A 22086-nucleotide genomic window follows, 5' to 3' on the forward strand; every position below is an offset into this window, starting at 1 on the left:
GTTTTCTTTTATATTTCCTGTATAGCTTTATATTTCAAATACTTGGGAAATGCCCCTGATTATAGAACCCAATTCTTTGTGATTATACTTCCAACCAAAAAAGACACAGGGCTGGTTTATGCTAGGGATGTTAGAGAAAACTGCAACAGAATCAAATGAGTTTTATGAATCCGACCCGTGGATTCTGCACTGGATCCACCTTTCAAGTGGATTCCATGAACTTATGGACCATTTTCCTAACCTTCAGAAATTTTGCACAAATTTCTCCATAAAATACGCAAAAAAAAAAAATACCCGGCCAAAAATGCATATTTCCCCCATTTGCTAAAGCGTGAAAATGCACATTTTGAGAGAATTTGTGCATTTTTGCACATGCGAATTTGCACAAAAATCCAATTCTATCAATGGGCAGAGAACAGAATGAAAGGCACCTAACGTCCTAACAATCCGTGAAACACAGATGGAACAGATTTTACACAGTCCGTACAGCCCTAGTTCATGCATATACGTTTGTTGGTGACTGGCAGTGTAATGTGTTTTGCATCTGAATAGCATCAGGTGATACAAAAATTCTACTTGTGTTGTTAAATGTCTGTGTTGGCTCATTCTACACCTTGATGAAGTTGCTTTCATCAAGAGTTGAGCATGCATGCATGTGCCAGTTCTCGGTCCTTTTTACACTTTAGGACACATAAGAGGAAGATTAAATTCTTCTGGGAACAAGACAAGTTAAGAACAAGTACGGGGTTCTTTAAATTGATCATTTTAGGCAGAATAGAATCTAGCCAAAAGAACACTGCATCAGCGCATGAGTTCCACATGGCATTTCATTTTTTTATAGCCAGGGAAAATAGTTCTTACAGACATAGGTAATCTACTTCGATGGACTCATTAACTGATTAAAAGCATTTTAGGCTACAATCCTATGCACATTACCTGGGAGTAAGCCCAAATGAATACAGTGGAACCTGCTTCAGATTAAACATGCATAGGATCACACTGCTAAAAGGTGAAAAAGGCTTCATTTGTTTTTAAAATCCCAATTATTTTGACTATAATTAGTTGAAAAACTGCTGGTGTCTTAGAAGAGGCATTCTGCTTTTTCTTTCACCATGAGGGTGTGTGTGCTTCTTCCAAGATGCACCTGTTTTGACATCCTCTGACTGACCCATTTCTGGAGGTTTTGAAGAAGAGGCTGGACAGCCACCTCTCATGGATGGTTTAATTGGTTTTCCTGCACATTGCAGAGGGTTCAACTAGATGATCCTTGTGGTCCCTTCCAACTCCGTGACAAGATGTTACAACTAGACAAGCACCATATGATTTCCTTTATTTCTTACGTTCAAGCCTGAGTAGTTTTACATATGTGACTGAAATGTCGCCACCAACTTACAAGAGGGAGGTACCAATGTTCATAGTGGTTCCCTTTCCTCCATCTTGTATGTGAGTGGTGCCATTTTAGTCACATAAGCAAAGGTACCCCATGGTTTGCAGAAGTGCCAAAAAAAATATGTAGGGGTAAAAATTGTAAGTTGAAGGACACACCTCAAAACAGCACAATGGAAAATGAGTATGCTTACTGGTTGTTGGCAGGGCGGACTGGAAAACAGTTGGAAGGGGAATTGAATGGTGTACCATAGAAGAGGGCATGGCTGGCTGAAAGAGTGGACAGGCACATTTCATGCTGCATCGTTCTGCTGCAGGCCCCAACCTTGAATTTTTACTATATTGCTATTTTGTTATTTGCTATCAATTTTGTAATAAATGATATTTTTCTCAAAATTGTCATATTTGATGTAAACAAATTCCTAGAGTGGGGGGGTCACCTTTTTGAACATTTGCTTTGTCCCAATGCTCTTCAGTGCCCTTTCTGGTCCCCTGGCGGTGGCAGCTTCTCCTTAGCAACCCACATTCTTGTTTAGGGGGCATCTGTGATATTATCATGCTAGATATGGCATCATGATCTCATAAACAAAATCAGGTCAGTCACTGCAGCCAATCCAGTTTAATGCCAGTGAGCACAACTAAGACTGAGAACACTGAGAGCTAAGAAGAAGGACAACAGCACAGAGTAGAAGAGCATTGTAAAAACAATGTGGAGATGTAAGCAGAGAATGTTGAAAATAGCCAGAAACAAGAAGAATTTTGGTCTTCGCTAAAATTAATGCAAAGTGGGCAAGTTCTTTGGGCTCATCCCAGAGTATGGTGTCAAAACCCTTTCAAAATGTAAAACACTGCCTAGACTGTGTATTGGATTGGTCATTGCAAATCTCGGTTCGCACCTCGACACTGCTAACAAATTTACTTACAGATCAATCCTATACGTCTGCTCAGATTTCAGTCCTATTAATTTCAGAGGGTTACTTTCAGGTAAGTGCATAGAGGCTTGCAGACTTAGGGCTAATCTACACCAAGCAGGATATTGCACCATGAAAGCAGTATATAAAAGGCAGGAGCAACACCACACTGGATATGGCAGTATGAAAGCGGTATATGGTCTGTGTCAATGGGCCCCCACAGTTGTCAGTACACTTCAATACCACTATAAAGCAGTAGTGTGGCTCCTGCCTCTTATATACCGCTTTCATAGTGCAATATCCTGCTTGGTGTAGATTAGGCCTTAGTAAGCCTTGGGTATGTCACTGTCTCTCAAAGATTAAGTACCTCATAGAGGTTTGTAAGACTAAGGGTGCAATCCCATGCATGTTTAGACCGAAAAAAGTCTTACAACGCCTAGCATGCCCCAGTGTAGCATGGTTGGCTGGGCCATGCTGGGAGTTTTAGGACCTTTTTTTGTCTAAATATGCATAGGATTGCACTCTAAAATACTGTTTCACAAGCCCCTTTTCAAAGAGAAGGGCCATGTGTGCTGGCAAGTGTAGAGGCATGTAGATTTTTGCTCTGTTCAGTTGTTGGTTTATATTTAATGAAGTATTTCATATCCTGCTTTTCAGTTCAGGAATCCTCAAGGCAGGTCCTAGGTTAGCCACTCTCTCAGCCAACAACTCAGAACATCTCCCTAGCAAACAAAGAGTTTTCAAGATAATAAAAATATAATACATCCCTTGCCCTCACTCAGCAAAATTGTGTTAAGAGATGTGCATGATGCAATGTTAACACACAAATTATGTTTGTTCCCTTATGATTATATATGATACCTTCAAATCATGTCCTGCCCTGGTCACAGAATTGTTGTAGCCTTCCTTTGTCATTCTAGATCATGGTGGGTGAAGGCATTCTCTACTGCTGCCTTTCAAAACGCCGGAACGGAATCGGAGCTGAGGCCAATATCAATGCAGGTGGCTGCAACTTCAACTCTTTCCTTAGGAGAGCCGTCCGATTTGTTGGTGGGTTTTGTTTGGCTAATGCCTTTTGTTGAAAAAAATCTTGGTTTCTATTATTTCAGCCTTCTCCAACCTGACGCCCTCTACATGTGTTGGACTTCCCCTCCCATATTTCCTGTCCAGCATGGCCATACTAGCTGGGAATTATGGGAGTTGAAGTCCAACATATCTGGAGGACACCAGGTGGAGGAAGGCTGGATTATTATTGCTTTAGACATGATGTTTAGAACTCTAAAAGATGTGTTAGATGTGTCAGACCTGTAAGGGGAAAAAAAAACATGAAGGATCAGAGCAAACATTATCTTCACCATGGGAATGGTGCCAACCGATCCTTCTACTTCTCTTAATGTTTTGAAGTACTCACCACATGGATTGAGGCTATCATGAGCATCCATCACTTCCTGTTCCTTGTGGTCAAGGGAAAGGCATGGAGATTCTATCCGCTTCTATCAAGAGGAAGCTGGACAACCATCTGTCAGAGATGCTTTAGGGTGGATTCCTGCATTGAGCAGGGGGTTGGACTCGATGGCCTTGTAGGCCCCTTCCAACTCTAGTATTCTATGATTCTATGATTCAGACTGTGATGGTTCTGAAGCATGTGGTGAGATGTTTGTGGATCCTTTTAATGCAGATCAGGGACAGGGAACATGTGGCTCTCCAGATGTTGGACTGCAACTCCTATCATCCCTCACCACTGGCAATGCTGGCTAAGACTGATGGTAGTTGCAGTCTAGCAACATCTGGAGGGCCACATGTTCCCTACCCCTGTTGCAGCTGATGATGACGACGGTTCACTTATAAAGCATCTAAAACTCTCTCAGTGTAGTAAAGAGATGAAAAGACAAGGCCCACAGCCTCACAATCGAATAGACATGATACAAAAGGAAAAAAGGAATGGGGCGGGAAGAGGAAAGAGAACAGATACAGGAACCAATTCTAGAAGTTACATCATCTCTGCAGCAGCATCTGAACTTGACAAGTGGGCCTCCCTGCCTTTAAAAACGTGATTCATTCAGACTTATAACATTTAAAATATTCCTGCAGCATGAATCAGTCCAGTCAAGGATGAACTATCAGACATAGCATTTCTCATGTTTGAATTGGCTCTAATATGTCTTTTTTATCAGCAATACTCAACACTCAGTAATAAATCACCAATACATAACAGCCATAAGAGAAATACAATATTTTCCTTTACCCTTTATAAAAAAAAAGCAGGACTAGTTCTCGTTTTACAATAGGAAAAGAAATAAATACACACAGCCAGTGGTATTAATTTAGCATGCTTCTCTTTGAGATCAGAACGAAAGTCTGTAGTTACAACCATTACTGTAAAAACACTGACCCTGAGCAAGTACGTAATGTGTTCCTTTTAACCATAATATCAAAAGATTACCCAGTCCATGCCTCCATTTACCCACACACTTTTCTCAACACAGGAGAGATGAGTTCAAATCCCCAGTCAGCCATGAAGCTCATGGGATGATCTTGGGCCAGTCACCATCTCTCAACTTAAGCAACCTACCTTGTAGGCTTTTGCTGAGCTCCTTGAAGAAAGGGCAGGATATAAATGTAATAAATTGGAAGTAGGTCCAGTGGTGCACTCAGGGTTGGACTTTGGGGTAGATGTCCTGGGCCCCACTCAGCAGAATGAGCAGGAGGACCCCCAAACACAGCAGAGATAGCTCATCACATTTTGAAGAAAGTGATATAATACACATGATTATAAAAACAGGGGGGACTGTAAGAACATTGGATTGGGTCCAGTTATAGTCATAGTTAGCCTTAATGATAAAGCTGGGGTCATCTAGCACAGCCTTACCCAACTTGGTGCTCTACAAATGTGGACTACAATTCCCATCAGCCCCAACCAGCACATAATCAGAGATTATGGGAGCTGTAGCAAAAGCATCTGAAGGATACTGTGTGGGAGAAGGCCAATCTAGTAGCAAGAATTGCACAGTTCTGAAGGCACAGCTGAGATGTTACATACAAAATCCAAAAAGAGGGTTAAGGAGAATTGAAGGGTGGGACATTGTGCTTCATACACTACCAGCCGCCCCCCCAGAAATGCAGATTTGGGCCACAGACCACTAGTTTGCCATTCCCGGACTAGAATAAAGCACTATATCTCTTTGGCAAAAGGTGTAACAGTTCTTTTGCTCTGCTTCTAGGTGTCCATGTTTTTGGCCTTTGTGCCACTGCTCTCATCACTGATATTATACAGCTGTCCACTGGGTATCAAACGCCATATTTCCTGACTGTATGCAAGCCTAACTATACATCCCTCAATGTATCCTGCTCAGAAAATTCTTACATTGTGGAGGATATTTGCTCAGGATCTGATCCCATGGTCATCAATGATGGAAGGTTAGACATAAGAATTATTATTATTATTTAAAGTATGTTAATTTGTTGAGAATGTCTTGCCATCTGCTTTTATGCAAAGTTTTGGATGTACATTTGTGGATAACATATGTAAGCTTTTGTAAGGTTGTGGTATGCATGCATCGCTTTTCCGTGATGGGTATATTTGATTATTATTTCTTTATTTAAATCATTTTACCCTCCTCTTTAGCTCTAAAGAAATCAGTAGTAAGATAGTCCCTACCCCACAGGCTTACAATTTAGAAAACATGACAGACAAGGTAAGGTGACCATGTGAAAAGGAGGAAAGGGCTCCTGTATCTTTAACAATTGAACCACATAGGTGTCATTTGTATGCATGCAGCACCTGGTGAAATTCCCTCTTCATCACAACAGTTAAAGCTGCAGGAGCCCTGGCCTCTTTTGTATCTGGTCACTCTAGTATAGCTCCTGCAGCTTTAATTCCTTTTTCTACAGAACTGTTAAAGATACAAGAGCCCTGTCTTCCTTTTCATATGATCACCCTAGATAAGGAAAAAGGGATGGGATGAGAGGAGGAAAAAAGCAAGCTGACGTACCAGTTCTTAAAGTTATAGTTCTCATCACAACCAGCAGGAATGAAAAGAGGTAGCCTGATGGCTGCCAGCTAAATGGCACTTGGGGTGAGTAAAAGGTAGCTGGTTTCTCAGCAGTGGTGATGGAATACCCCAACTGTTTTCTCACTTCTCCATATGTATATGTGTCAAAGCCATTTCCTGTGCTCTTTCACACATTAGCATAACCAAGGAGTAGGATACTGGGAGAGGGTAAGAAAGATGAAGGGCTGGAGTGTTGAGGTTGGGAGCAGACTTCATTCGCACCGGCTCCCATTCAAGCTTATGGTTGTCACGGTACAGTCTGTATCCTACACTGCAACTAAGAACAAACAAAACATGGCTGAACAGTTTAGTTCCTTCATAAGAACATACGAAAAGAGCCATTCCGGGGCCTCAGCTAGCCCTAGCGGTCTAGTGGGATGGAGGGGTGAAGATCCCGCAATATTTTTATCGTGAGATCTCCCCCTCTGTTCACATGTGGTGTGTGATGACCTCAGAGGGAGAGGCGTCGCGCCTGCCATTTTGTTTTGTTTTTTAAAGAGGCAGCAGCACTTGTGGGCAAAAGGTAAGTCCTTTCTTTAAAAAAAAAATTCCCCATTCCCCCCACCTCACCCCCAATGAGCACCGAGCTCCTGAGGAGCTCTGCACCCTGTGCGCAGTTCCCGGCTCCTAACGAGGAACCGCAAGGAGCCGGGACAACCCTCTGGGAGAGGGTAAGAAAGACGTGCACCTGGCATTTTCAAAGGAGATGCAGGATGTCTTTCTACTTGGTCATTAAAAACTTGTACTGCGAATCATAGCCACATGAAAACATAATGACCTACAAACACTTGCCACTAGCAGGCAGAAAGTTGGGCTGGCAATTTCATGAATTATTCAGAGAAGACAAACAACAAAAAATATGGCTCGACCTTTGTTCCTAAAAACACACACCCTGAAAACCTTATTTCAGTTCCCAGAGCTAGGCAGAATAGTGGCTCCCATTAAGATTGCCTTGGCAAACTAAAGGGACAACATCCCTGCATCTATTTTCTCATTATGTTTCACACATGTAAAGGTCAGTACAGATTCTACTGCGTTTCCATACGTCACCAATCGTCGTAGGCTTTTCTTTGCAGGACTGTGTCTGTTTCATAGCCAGGCTGCAGTCCCTAAATTTTGCTTTCTTGGAAATGTTTCTTTATGTGTTCTTTTTTTGTGTGTTCTTTAGAGAAAGGAAGTATTTAAATGTTACTTCAGAACTTATAGGGTGACCATATGAAAAGGAGGACAGGGCTCCTGTATCTTTAACAGTTGCATAGAAAAGGGGATTTCAGCAGGTGTCTTTGTTATGCATGCAACACCTAGTGAAATTCCCTCTTCATCACAACAGTTAAAGCTGCAGGAGCCCTGCCCTCTTTTGTATCGGGGCAAGATGCGTGTACACAAGCCCAGTCGATCTTCAGAGAAGGTCTTGCTAGTCATTCTGAAACGAACGGAATATCGCCATGAAGAACCTTGAAGGCAGGCCTTCTCTGTAGCGGCACACCCTCTGAAAATCCTACCTCATGCAGTACAGGAAGCAGAAAAAGTAACATTCTTTAAACTCCTTCTGAAAACATACCTTTTCACACAGGCTTTACCTGGACTGTAACTTATTTTGGTTTTATCTGGTACTTTTAACTTGATATTATGTTCTGATTTACTGTATTTTAAGGTTTTAATTGTGAACTATCCAGAGAGCCTCAGCTATTGAGCAGTATAAAAATGTAATTAATTAATTCATAAATTAATAAAATAAACCAAATTGTGGCCATCAGCTCAGCCTTCCTCTCCAAATGGGCCCGAGACCACAAGTAGGAAATCACTTATACATGATCGGGGAGGGCATTGCTGCCAGTTTTGAAGCAATAGATTCAAGGTGTTAATTGATAGGTTAATTATTTTTTCAAATCTCTCCTGAAATCAATGGCTACCAGTACATAACTTGTTCCTAGATCATAGTGCAGTAGTGATTTTTTTGTGTATGTCTGTAGAATTTCTTTCCATCATTAAAAAGGGGGGGGTCAAGTTATTTGAGATCAGAAGTTTAATCACAGCAATCAAAATATGTTATTTGCTAATATTTGCTAATGTGGACTTTCGCAGCTATGCTCTCCAGAATGCTAAAAGGGCTTCTTTTCTTTTCTTTTCTTTTATAAACCCAATAATGTAATAATCACTTCCCTGATTACAGCTTGTAAGTTAAACATGATTGCCATATTGGGCCACCCATCGCTTTGGTTATTTTTAAACCAGCCCTAGTAGAATGTATTTTTAAGTGAGAAATTTAATTTGAGTGTCCTTCCTTTGCAGAAAGTCATTCCCTTCTCAACATGCCACCCTGGCCGCTTTTGCAGCTGTGTACGTTTCGGTGAGTAATTCAGCCTCCTAAAGCTTTAAAAACTTGAATTGTTCTGACTTTTATACTGCCTGTTTGGTGCATTCTCTTCCCCTCCTTATTGCTTTATTATGATTTTATTAGAATGTAAGCCTATGCGGCAGGGTCTTGCTATTTATTGTTTTACTCTGTACAGCACCATGTACATTAATGGTGCTATATAAATAAATAAATAAATAATAATAATAATAATTGTAATAAGGGGAAAGTCAGAATGGCATTTCATGTCTACTGCAAAGCAGGCTGGTAAAGATTAGATATGTAAATAAGGGAGCAGGGGGATGAAGGGGGGGGATCGGGGGAGAGGACTCTTCCCTCTCTCCCTATTTTTTTCATAGACCTGAAATGGAAAATTTGGAAATTAAGGGGGAAATTCGTGGAAACCACCCCTTATACGAAATATTTTTTGCTTTCAAAATACATGAAATATTTCTAAAAGCACAGTATTGATCTACAGCTAATTCACACTGATGCAAATCTCTTAGATTCCTCCTTCTACCCCAGATGAAATAAACTAATTAATATTTTAAAATATACGCAATCAAGGAACCAACCAATATGTAAAAAGAACTTAGAAGATTCTTTCAGTTTGTGAAAGCCTTCCATTTTATGAAGACTCTGGCGCTCAAAGTGAAAGTTCAGAATGGGAAGCTACGGATCTTTTGTAGCGCAATCCAATACATGTTTACTCAGACATAAGCCCCCACTGAGTATAGTAGGATAGTATTGCAGCCTCAGACCCAGGCTAGATCTACACTACCACTTTATAGTGGTATGGAAGTACCCTAATAACTGTTGGGGCACAATCCACACTCCATATACCACTTTCATAGTGTTATATCCTGCTTTTTATTCCACATTCATAATGATTTGACACAAGCTGTAAATCTGGCTCTAGATTCATTCCGATCTGATTTTAGAATTTTATGCTAAAACTATCTGTAAATAATATATTATTTACTGAGATGGAGTTAGATTTAAAAATCTAGTAAATAAGCATGGGTAATTTAGTCTTGTTTGTTCACTGTTACTATAACTGACACTGGCTGTGCATGACCATTAAATAATACTATCCTTTTCAGTAGTATTACAAAGTATAGCTGAATATCCAGAGGTATAACTACTCCTTATAATATATATTTTTATTGATTTTCTATAACTACATAACCATACTTCTAAACAATACAAACAAAACAATATATAATAATAACCCCATAATACATAATAATACATACTTAAACAAATTAATAAACATACATTCTTTTCACTTAATTCTACTTTGATCTAATCCTTGATTAACATTAACGTGCACCCCCAACCCAGGGATCTTATTCTGATTTCCAAAATCTCATTGATTCTTCTGGAGGTGTTTTCCCTCTCCGCCTTAATAATACAAAGTCCAAAAACTATTTCCGTATTACTTCAAAATCATTCGGTTTTGTCATTCCTCTTCTAACTCTGTTACATATTAATTTTTCATTAATAGCAATATCCCATTTCTTTATACCAATCTTCTATATGATAATCCCCTTGAACCTTCCAGTTCCTGGATGTCATTAATCTTGCAGCTGTTAACAAATTCGTTATCAATTCTTTTAACTCTTGATTACATTTCAAATCACCATACACTGATAACAATGCCACGATTGGTGTCTCCTCTATCTTCATTCCTATAATTTCTTTTATCTCATTGAACACCATTTTCCATAATATTTATACAAATATACATTCAAACCACATGTGTAAATACAATCCTTTCTCTTGACAACCTCTCCAACATAATGCCAAATTCGTCTTGTTTATCATATTTAGTTTCACTGGGGTTAGGTACCACCTCCAGACGAGCTTATAATAGTTTTCTTTTATCCTCAAGGACATGTTTCTCAACACTCGTTTCATATCCCCTTCCAGCTCAGTTGCCCTATTTGTTCCTTCAAATCAGTTTCCCATACCATCTTATCTTTGCTTTCTGTCTCTCTTTTCCACTAATATTCTATATATTTCACTCATTAAGCCTTTTATTGGTTTATTTTCTATTTTCTCTTTTTCTTTTTTTTAAATCAACTCCTCAGACTTAGTAATTCCTCTACACTCTCTGTTATCTTTTAACCTTCGTCCACTGTTCTAATTGAATACAATTAAACCACGATATATTTTTCTCTTTTAATCTCTCCTTTATTTCTTCACTAGTTTTCATCTTTTCTATCCAGTCTCTTAACTTCAATACCTTTCCTTCTTTTAAACATTTTCCCAACCCTTTTTTTAAATTTTCCGGAAAGTTCCTCATTATTATCACTGGTGTAATTGGGGATATGCTCGGGACTAAATCCTTTTTATATATTCGCCAGATTTCCCAGTGATTTTTTAAAAGGGGGTTGGTATAACTACTCCTTAATAACTTTTGTTGGAGTCTTTATTTTTCTTTAATTAAAAAAAAGTGTTTATTGTGTTGCTACGTGTTCATTCCAACCTCCACATGCTGTTTCTAAACCCATATGGAACATCCCTCCTTCTTATGCTCCACTATTGAAGGTTTCTATTTTCACCCAACTTTTCACCTTTTCTTTCGTTACTGTTTGCCCAGCTGACCAAAACAAAGAAACAGGGCCTTCTCAGTTGTGCATTTATGGAATGCCCACCCCAAGGAGGCTCGCTTACAGTTATCATTTCAATGCCAGACATACCTTTATTTTCTCCCAGGCATTTTATTTATTTATTTATTTGTTTGTTTATTTAAAATACTTATATACCATTTATAATAATAAAATATTTAATCCATTCACATATACATTGTAAACATCACATTTACAATGCACTACTAAAAACAATACCAATAAATGCAAGGAACAGTAAGATGGAGCAACATATGATTAATTGCAATTAATTACAAGCCAGAGAATTTTATGGTTGATTTTATACCTTTTTATAATGTTTTACTTTTACTATTTGTTGTTATTTTGAATTGATTTTTTTCCCTTTTAGCTTTATATAATCCACCCAGAGAACACCTGTTTTTAGGCAAATTTAAAATATAATAGATAAATAGGATATTGGCAGCTTGTAAATTTATCTTGAACCCTGGATAACTGTAATTATTGTTTTAATAAAGTGAAAGTATGCATACATTTACATTTGATATATAAAGAATAACATGTATGTACTATTAACAATATAGTTACTCCAACTATAGTTTAAGTCCTTAAATTAGTAAAGAAAGTTTTGGCTTGATAAGAAAGTAAAAATCTGGATAAATTTCTATTTCTCCCAAAATCTTCTGAGTTGGTTCCAGACATACTTAGAGAAGTAATTATCTGTGAACTAAGTCCCATTGATTTCAATGGGTCTACTTTAAGTATGACTAAGTGCGCAATCCTATGGATTGTACCCTGGATACGCTTAAGCTCCTGAACTCATGGACTTCCCAATGCAGAGCGGCTGCAGCGCAAAGGGGAACTGCTCCTCTGTGCTCTGTCCGCCCTCTTTTTTTCAGCTAGACCAACTTCTCTGGTCTCTTCCTCCCCCGCCACCCATCCCTGCAGGACCTCCCCCTTTTCGTCCACTCCATGTTCCATTTACCAAGCACAGAGAGGCAGCCACCGTGGTTTATTCCATGCTGGCTGCAAGGGGGAGGAGGTGGGGAACGCTGTTTCCTGGGTCCCAGCTCAGAGTGCTGTCTGTGAGCTCAAAGCCAGAAAACTGAAAAATCCTTTGTCCCCCCACCTAACACTCTCTAGGGGACATAGGATTGCCCCCTAAGTCTGGATTCAACCTGTGTGTTTATGTGTGCATGTTCGGTCGGCTGGCAGGAGCCCAACTCTCCTGGGGAACAGGACACATGAAGATGACTCTCCTTGCGTGCCCCCTTTCTCAGCAGAAACAATTCTGGGGGCAGGAGTGGTTCACAAAACTAACTTAAAACCACAAAATACAATACCATAGTAAAATAAATTTTTAAAAACCCTTAAGTTTAAAATAAAATTCAACCAGAGTAAGAACCAAGCTAAAAGTCAGCAGCAGTGCAAACGTCTAAAAACTCACTAAGGGTACAATCCTACACACGTTTAGAGAGAGAAAAAGTCCTACAAATCACAGCATTTCCTAACCAGGAGTTATAGGTCTAAACATGCATAGAACTGTGCCATAACAGAATTTTTAAACTGAAAAAGTAATAAGGTTTTCACCTGGTGCTGAAAAGACTACAATGTAGTTGCCAAGTGAGCCTCTCTGGGAAGGGCATTCCACATCCTGGGTGCCACCACTGGAAAGGCCTTCTGCTTAGTAGCCACCCACCTCTCCACATTAAGCAGGGGAATCTATGGAAGGGCCTTTATACATGTGTGTGTGTGTGTGTGTGTGTCCAGGCACCCATCCAACAACACATACAGCCCCAGGAGCTGTAAAAATTGACCACCGCTGCTCATCCTATAAACCAAGTCAAAAAAATTTATTTGAAAACTACCTAATGCGATTGGTTTGGTCTTCTTTACTACCTCATTAAAGCAACAAGAAAGCAAAAGAAATTATTCCATCTGGCACACTTTACTAAACCTTTTTAATGTATTTCTTTTAAAGATGTACTTCAATTCTACATTAACTGACTCCTCTAAGCTCCTGAAACCACTTCTAGTATTCGCATTTATCATCTGTGGGATTATTTGTGGACTGACCCGCATCACTCAGTACAAAAACCATCCAGTTGATGTTTATTGTGGATTTTTAATTGGAGGTGGAATTGCCCTTTACTTGGTAAGTATACTGTTCAGAGACACCATGCCTTATAATTAAGAAATCTTACATTACTTTTAGATTTGTAATATATCATGTTCTGTGTGACTCTCTCAAACGCGCCTCCGACACACTTGCAAACAAAAGGCAGCTAATAATCTGTTAGGGTAGACAATGTAATGGGCTGTATCCAGTCTTACTCCTGCTTAGAGTAGACTCATTGAAATGAATGGGACATGAGATAGACTGACATTGGGTACATCCCATTATGTTTAAGACTTCACATATGAAGTAGTGGGCCTGCATGTAAGTCTCTAATCAGCCATGAAGCTCACTGGTTGGCCTTGGGGCAGTCCCCGTCACTCAGCCTGGCCTATCTTACAGGGTTGTTGAGAAGAAAAAATGGGGACAGGGGAGCAGATTCATGTATATTGCCTCAAACTCCTTGGAGGATAAGTTATAAATGTAATAATGAGCCCATGTTGGGGCCTCCCAGCTGTTTAATAGAGGATGCACAACAGTCCTGAGTACAGCATTGGGCACCACATATGATGCCCCCAGTACTGGATGCAGTGGGGCACTTAGGTAATTTTAGATTCTGGACTTAATGTTCTTATGGCAGGGCAAGGAGGACTCTTTAGATGGTGATATGTATTCCTTCTCTTCAAAATGTGGTAAGCAAGATTTGCTGACCTTGTGAGCCCTCCTGCTCATTCTGCTGGGTGGGGCGATGGACTTCTATCCCAAAGTCCTACCCTGAGTGGCTAGATGGACAGTGCCCATTTCAGCAGGGAATGGCCACGCAGGACTCTTTCTTTCATATTGGGCCTGTTCAGAAGACACCGTAAACCCTGCTGGTTAAGGAGTTTGGTTAAGCAGCAAGGTTTAAGGTGTCTCGTATGATGTGTTTCGCTAAACCCTGCTCACTCACTAGCCACAGTCAGACTGCCTGCAGCAGGGTTAGCAGCTCTAACCATGGCTTAAAGTGTTGTGTGCAACAGTTCCGCTAACCACAGAGCTTGAAGTGTCATCTGAACAGGCCCATTAACATCACCCTTGCTGGACTGGGGAGGGAATTGGGCCAACATTTTAAATGTCTCATTCCACATGTTTTAGGACAGGCCCAGAGGTTCACCCACTGTTGGGGTGTAGGGCTGGAGTTCAGTTGTCAATACCGTTAACAGCTTCTTTCCCCTTCCTATTAACTTATTTATTTATTCAATTTCTATAGCACCCCATAGCAGTTCACAATAATTAAAACCATCAACTACAACATGATAAAATACAGTACAAAAGTTTAAAAATACGGTATAAAATAAAAACCAAAATAAAACTTAGCAGGTTTAAAGATTTAAAACACAGTCACAAATTTAAAGCAACAGAAACTAAATGACTTTTTACCTGGTGTCAAGAAGAGTACAATGTAGGCACACCAGGTAAGCCTCTCTGGGGAGCTCATTCCATAACCAGGGTGCTACAGCAGAAAAGGCCCTCATTTTAGTAGCCACACACCTCACTTCCTTTGAGGGGGAGCTCCTGGAGAAGGACCATTGTAGATGATCTTAGGGTCTGGATAGGTATATATGGCTATATGGCTATAGGTATATGGAGATGATCCTTCAGGTTATCTGGCCCCAAGCCATTTAGGAAATTAATTAGCAGAAATAGAATATGTTATCCAAAATAAGCCCTTTCAGAATACACGTCATGAACTTGAAAAATCCCTTGGTATTCTTCAGGTTTTAGACTCCCCATCAGAAGACCACCCCAGCAGGAAAAAAAATCACAGTGTGGTGGTGGTGTTTTTTAATGGACCATGAATGTGTGAATAGAGTGAATCTCAAAGCCCTGCAGAGTTTCTGCACAAACTGTTTTGAAACTGATGAATTTGTCTCTCACGAAGATATTACATTACATGGATATTAAGCAACAGAAAGGGCATAACCTTTGAATAGAAAACTAATCAGGTTGAGGCAAGGATCAGTAAATCAGACTGTGTGCCTGTAAAATAAAATGCAGAGGCCAGGAATTGCTCCCAAACAAAGCTGAAATGAATAGAAAACATTAGTATTAAAATTTTTATATATATTAAAAATCCTTTGAGAATTCTTTGAATTTATGGTTGGTCACATTGATCACTTCTCTTGTACAGATGTTGTCTTAACGCAGTTACTGGTGAGTGTTCATAATCTGAGCACTCATTTTAATAGGAAACTAGGCTGCGTCCAGCAGATCTTTGTCACTCTTTCTTATGATTCCGGTAATTTAAGCCACTTTATTCCTGTTGAAATGGCAGTTGAAATGCACTGTTTTTTATTCCAAGTTAAGCCCTTAAAATTACAGTGCATGTTTCCCACCACAGTGGCCAAGATCTAGTTTGGACTAAGCCACACCCTCCATCATCCTATATGCTATATAATGTATGGTAGGGTGACCATATGAAAAGGAGGACAGGGCTCCTGTATCTTTAACAGTTGCATAGAAAAGGAAATTTCAGCAGGTGTCATTTGTATGCATGCAGCACCTGTTGAAATTTCTTCATCACAACATTTAAAGCTGCAGGAACTATACTGCAGCTATACTGTGACCGGATTTAGAAGAGGGCAGGGCACCTGCAGTTTTAACTGTTGTGATGAAGAAGGAATTTCACCAGGTTCTCCATATATACAAATGACACCTGCTGAAATTCCCTTTTCAAACAACTGTTAAAGATACAGGAGCCCTGTCCTCTTTTTCATATGGTCAGCCATAATATATGGCAAGCAACTTTTGAAACCGAGGGGTGTTTCAAAGTAAATTGTGATGCCTGCTGCTTAAAGACAAGGGCGGAGGTGGGAATTTTTTAACATCCCTCTGGGTATGCCCAAAGCTTGAGCATGCTTAAAGTAGCTCCAAATATTTTTTTTCAGAAAGGTTTTGCAATTTGCAGGCCTCCCTGTGTTGATCTATCAAGACGAATTACAGCCAAACCCAAAATATTTTTTTGCAGACGCTGTCACTGAATAACTCCAATATTTTCCATGTCTATATACACATGGAAACAATGTATGAATTGTAGAAGTCTGCTCTTCTTAAAAAAAAAAAAAAAAGCAGGTGCCTCCTAACAGCAGCCAAAAAAGGCAGAAAGGGGTGGATAAGATCTAATTATTGACATACCTTTGCCTATTTCCTACATTCCATACAGAAACAACCTAACACCTATGCAAAATCCGCACTCCCCACCTTATTCAAACCTGCCTTCAGCTTTGTTGACTCTGGCAGCAGCTGCTCTCCCCTTAGTATTAGGCAAAGGCAGCTGCTGCCAGAGTAAGCAAACCATTATTCCTTTAAAACAGCCACGGTGGCTGTTCTGAGGATGGCTTGATGTGTGGCAGCTCCTACTCCTCCTTCTTTCTGGGAATGTGGATGAAGGAGTACAAGCTGATCTAGATCCCCACCTCCACCCTTCCAGATCCTTCTCTACCTATTCTGGCTGCTGACAAGTCTGTTCCCTTCTTTGGGATCGTACAACAGGCAATGAGGGATTCAAATACTCATTAGGAAGGTTGTCATGAGTCATACCACATTATTATTATTATTATTATTATTATTATTATTATTATTATTATTATTATTATTATTTCTTACCCGCCTCTCCGTCTGGATCGAGGCGGGGTACAACACAAAACACCATAAAATACATATAATTGATTAAAAACATATAAAACAAATACATTATTAAAAGGCAGCACATAGTGTGTCTCCTCTGAATGAATGCTAAGAGGCAGTTATGGGCTGGATGAGGGAAAACAAACTGAAGCTGAATCCAGACAAGATGGAGGTGCTTGCTGTCAAAGGCCACAACCTTGGTTTGGAGGTGTGTCAACCAGTTCTGCATGAGGTTACACTCCCTCTGAAATACTGTGTTCACAGCTTGGGGGTGCTTCTAGATCTGTCACTCCAAATGACAGCCCAGATAGATGTGACGGCCAGGAGTGCCTACTATCAGCTTTGGCTGATATGCCAGCTGCACCCCTTCCTAGAGTCAGAAGACCTAAAGAGAGCAGTGCACACTCTGGTAACTTCAAGGCTTGACTTCTGCAATGCGCTTTACATAGGGCTACCTTTGTGCCTAGTCCGGAAACTTCAACTAGTTCAAAATATGGCAGCCAGGCTGGTCACCAGTACACCTAGGGATGACCATATTACACCAGTTTTAAAATCTCTTCACTGGCTGCCAATTAATTTCCGAGTGAAGTATAAAGTGTTGGTTATTACCTTTAAAGCCCTACATGGTTTGAGTTCAGGCTACCTGCGGGATCGCCTTCTCCCATACAATCTGCCCCGCACACTAGGGTCCTCTGGGAAAAATCTACTTCAGCTAGCAAAAACTAGATTAATACCTGTTACCCAGAGGACCTTCTCTTCTGCTGCTCCCAGACTGTGGAATGGCCTGCCGGCTCATCAACTTAACAGTCTACTAGCATTCAAGAAAGCTATAAAGACTGATCTCTTCTGTCAGGCCTATCCAGTGGGATTTTAGGATGTTTTTAGAATGCTTTTAGAATGTTTTTTAGGATGTTTTAACAATGCATATTTATGTTTTAATTCAGTTTTATGTATTTTACCGTTTACTGTTATTCCCCACCTCAATCAAAATGGAGAGGTGGGTAAGGAATATTATTATTATTATTATTATTATTATTATTATTATTATTATTATTATTATTATTATGCATCTTAAAATTCAACTGGGTAGGCCTGCTGGAAGAGATCAGTCTTTATGGCTTTCTTAAATTCCAGAAGACTGTTAAGTTGACGAATCTCCTCTGGCAGGCCATTCCACAGTCCGGGAGCGGCGGAAGAGAAGGTCCTCTGGGTAATGGTTGTCAGCCTAGTTTTTGCTGACTGAAGTAAATTCTTTCCAGTAGAGTAAATTCTTTACTTGGACATAAAATATAACGTGCAGATATATTTGGAGTTTTATGACACTGGGCCATATCTGCAACACTGAGTGTGAGAAGCTAACTACCCATAATCAAAGAACCTACAAATGTTTAATTTCCATAATGGGATCTTGTTTTTCTTCCCAATACCAGGGCTTTTACGCTGTGGGAAACTTCCTGCCAAGCGAAGACAATATGTTTCATCCGAACCCCCAACGAGAACCAATAAGGTCGTTGACTGACCTGAGTCAAGATGCCAATAGAATTTTACCAGGGAAGAATGGTAACAGCAATGATGCCATTTCCACGCACCACGCTGAGAGTATCTTGACCAGGAACCACAGAGACACTGGCTCCCTAACTAACCTCAAAAGAGCAAATGCTGACGTGGAGATTATAACGCCACGAAGTCCGATGGGAAAGGAGAACATGGTCACCTTCAGCAACACATTGCCCAGAGCCAACACGCCTGCAATGGAAGAATCAGCTCGACGGAATGCAACAATCCATGCATCCATGGATTCTGCCCGCTCAAAGCAGCTGCTCTCCCAGTGGAAGAACAAAAACGAAAGTCGGAAGTTGTCCTTGCAGGTGATAGAGACGGATTCTGGACAGTCCCCTCCGAGGGCCATTGAAATGAGGTCAAGCTCTGAGCCATCCAGAGTGGGCGTTAATGGAGATCACCATGGCCCTAGCAACCAGTACCTGAAGCTTCAGCCTGGTAGCATGCCAGGCTGTAACAGCGTCGGCCTTTCTGGCGGGCCGAGGGTTTCTATTCAGTCACGCCCAGGTTCTTCGCAGCTGGTGCATATTCCTGAAGAGACCCAGGAAAACGTGAATACATCTCCAAAAACTAGCTCAGCTCGCGCCAAGTGGCTGAAAGCTGCTGAGAAGACTGTTGGATGCAGAAGCAACAGCCAGCCAAGGATCATGCAGGTCATAGCTATGTCAAAGCAACAAGGCGTCCTTCAGGGCAGCCCAAAGAGCTCTGATGGCAGCACGGTCACCTGTACCGGAGCGATCCGATACAAAACCTTGACAGACCACGAGCCGAGTGGCATTGTAAGAGTGGAGGCCCACCCAGAAAACAACAGGCCCATCATTCAGATGCCATCGGAAGGGGAAGGGAGTGGCTCATGGAAATGGAAAGCACCCGAGAAAGGAAGCCTTCGTCAAACCTACGAGCTCAACGATCTTAACAGAGACTCTGAGAGCTGTGAATCTTTGAAAGACAGTTACGGATCGGGGGACAGAAAAAGAAGTAACCTCGATAGCAGCGAGCACCACCATCATGGGATAACCACGATCAGGGTCACCCCAGTAGAAGGCAGCGAGATTGGCTCAGAGACCCTGTCCATTTCGTCCAGCCGCGACTCAACACTTCGGAGAAAAGGTAACATCATTTTAATCCCTGAGAGGGGCAGCAGCCCGGAGAACACCAGGAACATCTTCTATAAAGGAACATCTCCTACAAGAGCTTACAAAGAGTGAGGGCTGGTGCATCAGCTGAGCCACGCCACTAACTATCAATACCGTTTGGTACAATCTTTGTGCTCTCTTTTTTTATTTTTTGAGCTGATGCCGAAATATTCTTGATGTGCCAAAATATCGACCATCAGCCTGACCGTTTATGGATGTTGCTGATGTGTAGTGATTGTGCATGAATTTGTGGATTTCATGTTGCGGGGGGGGTGTGGAAAGCACAATGCAAGAACCTAATGAATGGGATGTTTCCTATAACGGGGTTGGGTTTTTTTCCCCCAGACTCAAAGGGGGAACGATTGTCAACAAAACAGCAATCATAAATATAGACACCTTATTTCCTGAATGTGCCAACTTTTTTGATTTATATATGTCCAAGAACCAATGGAAGGTGATTGATTTTTTTAAAAAAAAAAAAAAAAGCAAAAGCTGTACCAGTGTTGTACTTCACCTTTGCGGGTTTTGCACCAAAATTTAATACAAGTCGGTGCTGATTCTAACTTTACATTTTTAGAAAAATTACATACCTGTTCCTCTCTACAGACACATGGCATTTTGATGTGTAACTCCTTTCCGAGTAAAATTGCTGAAAATATGATGCTGGCTGCATTCATTTAGAGTAGAAAAATATTGCAGCTTTGTTATAGTGGAATTTTCACATTAAAAGATTGCAAAGGTTTTGTGTAGTTCTTTGAAATGTTTACTGGAGACAAAATGAAACAAAATGTGGATGATATTCCACATTCTCTCTCCTGGTTAGTTTTTTTTCCCCCTTCTCTCCAAACTTTGTTTAGTTACCGGTGCTACAAACACAGAGGTCGCTTCTTAGTGAGCTAACTTGGGACTAGTTTAAGTATTGTGTTGTTGTTGTTTTTTAATAGGGATCTCTTACAGCACTAATTCAACACATTCTTAGTTTTTGTAAACAGTTTCTCAATTTGTCTCGTTGCTGACCTTTCCTTTTTTTAAAATTCAACATTGTTAAACTAGTGCTTCACATTGATAATTGCATCTGTGTTGTAAAGGCTGGTAAAACATTCAGCAGAGATGGAGGCTGAAATAAAACAATAGGAGTGCATTCACTGAGTGTTCAAATTACCGCATCCCACCCCAGATGAGTTTTTGCCATCTTTCATACTCAAAGCAAGGTGATATTAAGCAGGCACAATATTTTTCTCTTACCTTCCTGCATCACTGTGGAATTTCTACCTTCCTCTGAGTGCTTCATATCCCACATGGCAACAATGGCAGAGATATCTGGTAGCTGGCTACCTGGTGGTCTCTGGAGGCCTGATACCTTGGACCAACGGACAGGCCGGCCCTGTCACATGGGGACAAACAACTGATGAAATACCCCACACTCAAGTTCACAGCCAGACATGTTTGCCTCACTTGTTTGGCTTGGCACACAATTACCACTAAAGTACCCATAGCATGTTCACGTGGTTAGACTTCATTTTACCTTTTGGAACAGCCTGTAACAGGCAAATCAATGTACGAATGCTGCATTGTAGAACCTATTGCAGTCAGTGAACAATCTCATTAAACATCATTTTCAGGTAGGGACCGAAATTATTTTTCCTTACCATAAACTCACCTTGAGGAGATGAGATGCCACTGAGATGGTTTTCTAAGGAGAAAAGTGACTACTGAAACATGCTGTGAAAGAGACACGGGGTTCCTTGGGGTCATCTGGAGATGGACAAATCTTTTTTCCAGTCCCTGTCACATGTTCACGCCAAGGTCTACCCTGTCCTGTTTCTACATTAATCTGTGAATTTTTAATCCGCACAAAAATTCACATTTAAATAGGTATTAAAATACACATTTCTAAACTTATTTTCTTTCAAAATGTGCATTTCTAAAGATATTTTCTCTCAAGCATTTTAAAATACATTTTAATCTTACTTTTTTGTTGTTGTTGTTGTTTTTGGAGCCAAGAACTGCTTCAGAACTTTCGGGACATGCAAAATGTATTGAATAATTTTGGTTCCGATCTGCATATTAATCTGGGAGTTGCAGATCAGGTCAATTTGTATCAGAAATTGGCAAAATCAAAATTCTCCAAGCATCCCTCCCAGCTAGAAATGCTGACAGTTATAGAACGGGCTACCATTTGGCAACAATTCAATTAACTCAAAATCCTTGGATGCTAAGCATTTTAGTTTTTTTTTAACCTAAATGGGGCACAATCAATTAGAATTACTTTTTTCTGCTATATTTGTTTC

The 22086-nt window shown here is 40.4% G+C and overlaps 1 protein-coding gene across 1 annotated transcript in view; it reads left to right on the forward strand.

The window, feature by feature from the left end:
• The window catches only part of PLPPR4 (phospholipid phosphatase related 4), a 53400-nt gene extending 32304 nt beyond the window's left edge, over positions 1–21096 (forward strand). Inside the window, exons 3-7 of the mRNA XM_063136222.1 lie at positions 3218–3347; positions 5519–5714; positions 8642–8699; positions 13299–13472; positions 18530–21096. Of these exons, the coding sequence (XP_062992292.1) occupies positions 3218–3347; positions 5519–5714; positions 8642–8699; positions 13299–13472; positions 18530–19867 (1896 nt within the window). The 3' untranslated portion in view covers positions 19868–21096. The remainder of the gene's footprint in view (positions 1–3217; positions 3348–5518; positions 5715–8641; positions 8700–13298; positions 13473–18529) is intronic.
• The last annotated feature ends 990 nt before the right edge of the window (positions 21097–22086 follow it).

This window comes from Elgaria multicarinata, chromosome 1 (genome assembly GCF_023053635.1).
Source record: "Elgaria multicarinata webbii isolate HBS135686 ecotype San Diego chromosome 1, rElgMul1.1.pri, whole genome shotgun sequence".
In the NCBI taxonomy this organism is placed as follows: domain Eukaryota; kingdom Metazoa; phylum Chordata; class Lepidosauria; order Squamata; family Anguidae; genus Elgaria; species Elgaria multicarinata.